The 9,509-nt window shown below is 37.3% G+C and overlaps 1 protein-coding gene across 1 annotated transcript in view; it reads left to right on the top strand.

Moving 5' to 3' along the window:
- Nucleotides 1-4,197: 4,197 nt before the first annotated feature.
- PRKD3 (protein kinase D3) overlaps nucleotides 4,198-9,509 on the top strand; it is a 118,096-nt gene continuing 112,784 nt past the window's right edge. The window contains exon 1 of the mRNA XM_006839364.1: nucleotides 4,198-5,016. Within this exon, the coding sequence (XP_006839427.1) occupies nucleotides 4,729-5,016 (288 nt within the window). The 5' untranslated portion in view covers nucleotides 4,198-4,728. The remainder of the gene's footprint in view (nucleotides 5,017-9,509) is intronic.

Raw genomic sequence — 9,509 nt, 5'->3', positions numbered from 1 at the left:
AACCACTACGCTACCAGAGCTCAATTATTAATGGATATACAGCTAGAATTTAGAAGAATTTACCTCCTAGGAGTAGTTTTAGTTATCTTACTTGAATCACACTTTTTTTTTTTTTTTTAACTGTGCTTTCCTAAAAACTGACACATGTTTAACTGTGCCAAGTATTTTCTAGCTGTTAGAAATCCTTTTTGATGAGGTCAACTTTTTCCTATTGTTATGTATTGAATTCTATGTCATTGTCGTTGTTCCCTCCCAGATATGTGCTGTAAATTCTAACTTCTATGCCTATGGTTATAATCTCATTTAGGATGGGTTGTCTTTGTTATGTTATGAAGAAAGATTAATTTATGGGCTACCCATAGTCAATCTCTTTTGAGATATAAAAGAGATTAAACAATGGACAAGGACATAGCCACAGAGGGCTAGAGCTGAGATTGAAGCATCTAGCTGATATGAAGTGAGGGGAGATGCACAAGAATGCAGATAGTACCCATATGACTTAGCTTCAATGACTTAATGATCAGAACTCACCTAGAGGGAGATTAAAAAAAAAATGTTGATAAAGGAAACAAGTGTAAATTGCTACAATTTGAGGAATTTGACCTATACTTACAGATGTAGTACCTCAGAATACCAACTGACAGGGAAGGAATCTTCACATCAAAGATCAATCCTATCCCCTCTGTAGACAGGGTTGATAGGGACAGGCAACTTAGACATTGACTGCTTAAATGAGGGGGAAATAAAGGCACGAAGTGACTGGCTTATAAGTGTTCAGGAGGGAGTTTAGTTTCAGATGTGTGGGTGATGGTAGAACCCCCACTGAATAGTTTTCATCTTGTCTAGACAGGTCTGGTGAAAGGAAATATGGGGATAAGAGTCTTATGATTCAATAGTGAGTAATTGTTATCATGACTAATTGTGATTGTCACAACTGTAAAGGTAGAAGTATTATAAGAAAAAGGGAATAGTAGATAATCTTACAGTCCAGGAACAGAGGACCCTAGGACCATCAAAGGAGAAGAGCATGAACAGTATGTGGGACCCTATCCAGAAAAGCAGTAACACCAGAGATAGAGGCACAGATGAGGACATGGAGAGATAGAGTAGCTGAGAACTCCAGACTCATGGAAAGAGAAAGGCTGTGTGCTGGCAGCCAGGAGGCAGGCTTGCAGACTGTGCTCTTTGGTTGTTTAAATGATTATATATTCCTGAGTGTTTTTGTGTACATCCAACAAACAAATAAACAGAGTAAATAGAAGCAAATACTGTTGAATGATGATGCGTGGAGGATATTGTAATTATTACAATGAAACAAAATACAATAAGATGAGTGTAAAACCAATGTCCCTCCTTGTAAACTATCACTCAACTCACAATAAAAACTTTTTTAAAAAAGAAAGAAATTAAACAAGTGAGCAGAGCAGAGATGGGGCAATTGATGCCAAGACATCCAGAGATCTTCAGGGAACTAGGAGGCAGAAACTGGAGACAAGGACCTTCCTCTAGAGCCAGTAGAGATAGAAAACCTTCTTTTAGACTTGGCACTCTGAATTCTGACTTCTAGCCTCTTAAATTGTGAGAAAATACGTTTCTGTTTTTTCTAGCCACCTACTTTGATAATTAAGACCAAATTTACTGGGAAAATGGAGAAGTGCACAAACAGGTATCTAAAATGTGGAAGCAAATTTGAAATTGGGTGATGGGTAGATGCTGAAAGAGTTTTAAGGTATCTACTACTGCTGGTAGGATGCTGTAGGATCAGCACTAGACTGCTAATCACAAGGTTGGCATTTCAGACCCACCAGTTGCTCTTTGGAAACCCTATACAGGATCGCTATGAGTCAGAACTGGCATTTAATAACAATAGTAAAAGCCTAGATTGCCTTGAAGATATTGTTGGTAGAATTTTGGATGTCAAAGAATTCTCGGGAGGACTCAGAGGAAGTGAGGGAAATATAGAGAAAGTCTCTATTGACTTACAGAATAATATGGTGCCAGCAACACCATCTTGCTAGAATTGTGGGCATTAAATGTGCTTCTGATGAGACTTTAATAGAAAGTGATGAGTATGGGATTGAATAATATAGTAAAAGTGAAGCTATTTTATGCATTATGTTCCAATGTGTGGTGGGAGGCACAATTTGTTTAATGATGAACTTGGATAACTGGCTGATGAGATTTCTAAGCAAGGTATTAAAGGGACCAAGAAATTGTGGATTCTTCTTGTAACTTGTATTACTATACAGTAGCATATATGGTTGCTTGGATTTGAAAGAGCAAGGCCATAGCCTCCTAGGTTTCCAAGAGTGAGAGCGTTGTTGGTGGAGTGTGGGGCTACTGTTCACAGTTCCAGAAAGGATGAAGCTACTGCCCGGTACTGAAGGGGCAGGGCTGCTGTGCCTGAGGGGAAGAAGAACAAAGCCGGCTGGCTCCAAGATGGTAGGATTGCCACTTAGATGGACTAGGAGAATAGGTCTGCCTCAAGCAGAGGGAGAAAAAATGTCAACCTAGTGTGCTTGGAATGTGAACTGATGCCCAGAACTGAAGGGCCTCCACCTACATTTCAGAAAGCATGGCTAACACCCAGAGTGTAGGTAGAGGCCAGGCCATTACACAGATGGTCTCAGAGAACTCAGGATTGTTTTCAGGTGTTAAGAGCTAATGTCATTTGTTCTGCAGGATTTTTGACTTGATTAATACCTGTTATCCCAAATTTCTCTCCATGTTCTCCATCGTGTAATGGAAAGGTCTACCTTGTGCTTGTTCATTGTACTTTGGAAACAGATAATTTGTAGTTTAGATTTCACAGATGAAGAATTTTGCCCCAGGATTGAATACACCGAATCTCATCCATATTTGATTTAAATGATTTAGAAGATGCAATTTTACAGTTGGAGTTTCAGGATAATGCTAAGAGGTGAATGTGTTTTACATGTGGCAAGGACATGAAATTGGGGTAACAGAGGGTGGAATGTTAAAGATTGAATTGTGTTCCCCCCAAATTGTTATTAAGTGCTATCAAGTTGATTCTGACCCATAGCAACCCTGTACAGGGTTTCCGAGGAGCAACTGGTGAGGTTGAACTCAACCGACCATGTAGATCAAACCAACTTTGAAGTCCAGTGAATTAACCTACAGCACAACAGCAGGACTCCAGTAGCTGCTATGCCTGTGGTATTATACCATTTGGAAATAGGTTTTCTTCGGAATGTTAATAGGCAGGATTAGTGTAGGAAATAGCATAAATCAGTCTCTTTGAGGTATAAAAAAGATTAAACAAACAAGCAGGCCAGAGATACAGTATGGTAGACGCCAAGACATGAAGATCTTCAAGGAACCAGGAAGTAGAAGCTGAAGCCTTCCTTTAGGCCAACATAGAAAGGTTTTCCCTAATACTGGCACCCTGATTTCAGACTTCTAACTTCATAAATTGCAAGAAAATATATTTCTGTTTGTTAAAACCATCCACTTCTGGTATTTCTGTTTTAGCAGCACTAGATTAATAAGATACCTATACTCCTGTCATAAGTACGTCAATTTTCATAGTTTCTGCTTGTCATATAACTACATCACCTCCTGCTTTGTTAATCTTCTGAAAGGAATTTGTCAACAAAGCAAGTAAGTGTGGAGTCATGTTTTGTAGAATTAGGCTCTTAATATAGGAAAGAATGCTTTTGTCTATATTAGAACCACATTATATATCTTTTGTATGACTGGGTAGTACATATTTTGTTTCTATGACAGTGTTAACTATTTGTTTTTTTTTTTAATCTTTTCTGTTTTTCTTTATATTTTTCGTAACTCAGTTGCATAATTGTGCAATAACTGTTTGATCATTATGCTTCAGGGTGACGGTGAAGGGTGGTAGGAGCATTTTTTAAGCATGAGACGCTCCCTGAAATAACAGGTATGGTAAAAGTAGCCATAAATAACTAGACAGAAAACTACCACCAATTAGAATTTACTATGAATTATAAACATCATAATAAGACAAAAATTTATCATTAAGAATTAGAGGAGTCTTATATTTAAAAAATAATGTCCAGTTCATATAAAACAGTAACACTTTTTTTTTTTTTTTTTAATTCCTCCAGGCTGACTACATTTCAGAAATCATCAGCATTTCTCAGTGGACCCATCTTTCAAATACACGTTTAAAATCTTTGGACTTTATTATAGAAAAATTTGTACTCCAAAATGGAAATATTTGAGGTGATTTAAGTTTTGGACATCCCATCAAATCAGTGAACTAAAGCATAAGTACTGAATAGATTAATCCTATGTACTTAACTATTTTTAAAACCAAGGGAATTTCTTCTTGAGAGAAAAACAACTTGTACTCAGTATGTATTTTATGAAAATAAAGGAGAGAGACAAGAACAGAATTCAAAGAAAATAGATGAAGATGCTTAGTAAATGAGCAGTCAACTTGAAGAGGATAACTCAGTGATGTTAAACCCTTTGCAAATGCTGGTTGTGCTCCTAAAGACAAGACTTTTTTTTTGATGGGACCAATATTAAGGAAAGTAAAACCTCTTGTGTATCCAACTCATAGTTGGAGAACTTGCAGTCATTGGCATGAGTGACTTTAAAAAGGAAATACAGAAGCTTTTAACTGTTTGCAAAAGTACAGTCACTATTTTTACCATTGTAATTTTGAAAGCATCGTCGTAATTATTATTTTTTTTAAATTGATTGCTGTTGTATAAGATTAAAGAAAGGCAGATGTCCGCAAACAATTCCCCTCCATCAGCCCAGAAGTCTGTATTATCTGCAATTCTTCCTGCTGTGCTTCCAACTCTTTCTCCATGTTCAAGTCCTAAGACTGGACTTTATGCCCGACTATCCAATGTGAGCTTCAGTACACAGTCGCTCACCAACTCCAGAGGCTCAGTGCATACAATTTCATTTCTACTGCAAATTGGCCTTACACGGGAGAGTGTGACCATTGAAGCCCAGGAACTGTCTTTATCTGCTGTCAAGGATCTTGTATGCTCCATTGTGTATCAAAAGGTACTGTACATGATGTTTATGTTGATATATTTTTCTCATTATTATTGTTTCTAATTCTTTACATTATACATCAGCAATTAACACATATGTTGTTGTTGTTAAGTGCCATCAAGTTGGTTCCAATGCAAAGCGACCCTGTATAGGGTTTCCAAGGAGCAGCTGGTAAGTTTGATCCACCAACCTTGCAGTCCAGCATTTATCCTGTGGCACCACACCAGGACTCCTAACATGTATGGATCAATCAATAATTGATGTCCTGATTCCAAGTCACTTTGGAAGAGTCTTAATATAGGGCTAATAGTCTAAAGTCTGAAATTTCAATGGAACCTTTGTCCTAGTTTCAAATTTCCTGTAAGTAATACTTCAAAAAACTACTGCTAGTTTTGGCTGTATGATGCTGTTGTTAAGTGCCATAGAGTTGGTTCTGACTCATAGCAACCCTGTATAGGATTTCTCTTGTGTCAGAGCAGTTGTGATAGCCAGACACCATCTAGTTCACATCTCAGGATAGAGGAGGCTGTGGTTCATGTGGCCTGTTAGTTCTTTAGGCTGATAGCTTCCCTGAGTTCTTTGTTTTCTTCACTCCTTTTTGCTTCCAGTAGGAAGAAACCAACAATTGGATCTTTGATGGCCATTCACAAAACTTTTAAGATCCCAGATGCCTCTATACTAAACTATGATGTACAACATTGTCTTTATGTACTATGTTATGCTAATTGTAAATATCCCCTGAAACTATGGCCCTTAACCTTCAAGCCCAGTAACTCAGTCCTACAAGGTGTTTGATTATATCTAAAAAGTTTCCACAGCTGTACTCTCTATGTATTCTCTTATATTTATGTCCTTGTTCTCTTTAGATTTTGATGTTATTGTTCAGAAAGGATGTTCCAAACTCATCATATGGGATCACACACACTCTCTCTTAAATATGTTTAATAATTTTGATTTGGTAGATGGACTGCTATGTTTTCAATTTTATCATAAAATTATATAGGCCAGTAGGCTTAATGGTGGATTAGGGGAAGTGCAGTTCAGACCTCAGCCAGAAATAATACAATACTGAATGAAGTAGGTTTAGGTGACGGTCCCATAACTTTGAACTACATATAAAGGAATATTTATAAAGATTTAAGGTGTACTGCTAATGGAATTTGTAGCAGAAGCAAGAAAGGCAGTGTTTTCTGATCTGTGACTGCCAATGAGTTCCAGAGCACCCATCTTGGGCATGACAGAGTGGGTGAAGATTCAAAGGAGTCTGACGGATCCTCAGAGATAAATGTGTGAACATTTTTTCCTGTTCATTTGTCTTTGTCTGCGCACCTCCACTCTGGTGACTAGAAGGGGTGCCTGAGCAAATGAACACTCCCCCACCCCTGAAGGGTGCTACTACATATGCACACAAATCTGTTCAGCAAAGACCATTGTGCACAGAATCTAAGGGGGAAGAGACAACAAGAACTGCTTAAAATTGAGCAGTCTCCCAGGACAACTTGAACTGAACCTGAGCTATTTCTCACTCGGAGAAATACCTGAACAGGGCTGTGTAGGGTGAGAGAGACAGACTAAAAAGGAAACAAGCCAAAAATTAAATCTTGAGTTACATCATAAGGAGCAAGAGTAACATCTTGAAGTTTCTCAGGCAGCCTTGAAGGCAAGAAGCCCTCTTGGGTGTTAAAGTCATACTCATATTTTCCTACAGGTTTTGTTTTTACAATTATAGACTGTAGTATAAAGTCCATTTCTTTTGCTGTTGTTGATTTGTGTTTGATCCCTCTTTTGCCTTTGGGGAGCTCTTTCCCTCCCTGTGTTATCCAAGAAGAGACAGCAATTGCAGTCATATAGCCAAGCTACAATTACACCCTATAAAATCCCACCATCCAGGCAAGAACCAATACTAGCTGCAACACACTAGATACAGAACCTCTGAGTTTAGTAATAAGAAAAGTGAAAATGGAAGCCCATCTCTTGATGACATCTACCTGGAAGCAATCAGAAATTATAATAATACACCAACATACATTCATCTAATAATTGAAAATGCCAAGAAACAACTGAAGATATTGGCACATGTCCAGAAACAAGATAGAGTAACTGAGACAAATGAGCTGGAAGTAGACCTAGACTTTCCATTGGAAGGAGGGCAGGCTTTGGAGAACTGTCTGAGAAGAAATTCAGGAGAATGATATTGAGGTGCATCCAACTGCGCCAGAGTGGTTGAGAAAAATGAAGAAGTCAGGAAAGTGTTTTAGGAACAAACAAATATTACAGATATAGCATTGGATACAATTCAAAACCTGAAAAAAGAGATCCAAATGATTAATAATCAAATGTCACATGGACAATACACTGAAAGGGCAAAGGACTAGAACTGAAGAGATGGAAGCCAGAACCAGCAAGCTGAAAGACAAATCTGTTAATACTGCTAAGAGAAGAGCAAGCAGAAAAAAGGATTTTAAAAATCTGAAGAAAGTCTAAGATACTTGTGGGGTAGTGTGAAGAGGAATAACTTGAGAATTACTGGAATTCTGGAGCAGGAAGAATCACACAAGACCACAGAGGAGATAGCTGAAGAGCTTCTGGAAGAAAAATTTCCCTAACATCCTGAAAAACAAAAAGATAAGTATTTAAGAAGCTCAAACGACCCCAGGAAGGATAGACACCGCCCCCCCCCCAAAGAAAATCACCAAGACATATCATAATCAAGCTCTCCAAAATCAAAGACAAGGAGAGAATCCTGAAAGCAGCTAGGGAAAAGTGAAGTGTTACTTAAAAAGGCAAGCAAGTCAGATTAAGCTCTGATCTCTCCGCAGAAACCACGAAGGCAAGACAGAAATGGGGAGACATATATAAAACCCTGAAAGAAAAAAACTGCCAACAAAGAATCATTTACCCGGCAAAGTTGTCAATAAAATACAACCGTGTAATCAAAACATTCCAGGAAAACAGAAGCTAAGGGACTTTGTCAAAGCCAACTCAGTGCTTCAAAACATCCTAAAGGGTTCCTTGGACAGAGAACCAACAAGACTAGACAACAACCAGAGATTGACGTACATGGCAGCACCATCTAGAACTCAGTTGACAGATGGAAGAGTCCAGAACAGAACAAAACTACAAGAATGAATTCAGAAGATCTGGGAAATCCGTCTATGATCAAAACAATTAAAATGTGAAAGAAGGGGAAAACATAGGAACAGAAATCCAGGTGATGATGGTCAGGTAGATTGCAAGATAAAATAGACTGTTTTAAGTGAAGGAAAAAGTTTATAGAATATTAGCTCAAAGAAAATGAATAGTTTACAACATATTAAGAAAATGAAAATCCAAGAGGAAAATGGGAACATTAAAACGTTGAAGAAACTGACAAGAACACAAAAAACATGAGCTCAGCACAGGAAGGCATGTAAAGCAAAGAAACCAGCTACATCACAAAAAAAACAAACATAACGACAGAAATTGATTCATACCTATTGATAATTACACTGAATGTCAATGGATTAAATGCACCAGTTAAGAGACGGAGAGTGGCAGAATGGATAAGAAAACAGGATCCTTCAATATGCTGTCTGCAAGAGACACACCGTGCACACAAAGACAAAAACAGATTAAAAATTAAATGATGGAAAAATATATACCAAAATAGTTCTAATTGAAAACAAGCAGGAGTAGCAATGCTAATCTCTGATAAAATAATCATAGGTAAAGATGGATATTATGTCATGATTAAAGTTGAACAAAATGATATAACTGTAATAAATGTCTATGCTCCCAGTGAAAGAGCTCCAAAATATATAAATTAAACTCTAATAGATTTAAAGAAAGAAATAGACAAATCTACAATGATAGTGGGAGATTTTAGTATATCACTTTGGAAAAATTATAGAGCAACCAGAAAGAAACTAGACAAAGACACAGAGGAACTAAACACAACCAGGCCAACAACAGCTCAATATACATTCTTTTCCAGTGCACATGGAACATTTTTCGGAATAGACACTGTGTTAGGCCACAAAGCAAGCCTCCGTAAATTTACAAACATCAAAATACTACAAAGTATTTTCTCAGACCACAATGCTATCAAATTAGAAATCAACAATAGGAAGACCAAGGAAAAAACGTCAAATACATGGAAACTGAATAACACCCAGCTTAAAAGTTACTGGGTAGTAGAACAAATAAAAGGTGAATTCACAGAGTTTCTAGAAACAAAATGAAAGGAAAACATAACATACCAAAATCTTTGGAACACAGCAAAAGCAGTTCTGAGAGGACAATTTATTGCAATAAATATACATATCCAAAAAGAAGAACCAAAATCAACACACTAGCACATCTCCAACAATTAGAAACAGAATAGCAAGGTAAACCTAAAATCAACAGAAGAAAGAAAATAAAGATTACAGCAGAAAGAAATTAGATTGAAAAGAGAAAAATATAGGTAAAGAATCAACAGGGAAAGAAGCTGGTTCTTCGAAAGGATTAGTAAAATTGACAAA

This window comes from Chrysochloris asiatica, unplaced genomic scaffold (assembly GCF_000296735.1).
Source record: "Chrysochloris asiatica unplaced genomic scaffold, ChrAsi1.0 scaffold00024, whole genome shotgun sequence".
Taxonomy (NCBI): Eukaryota; Metazoa; Chordata; class Mammalia; order Afrosoricida; family Chrysochloridae; genus Chrysochloris; species Chrysochloris asiatica.
The sequence above is the reverse complement of the archived record's forward strand: the minus strand, read 5'-3'. Positions and strand labels throughout refer to the sequence as shown.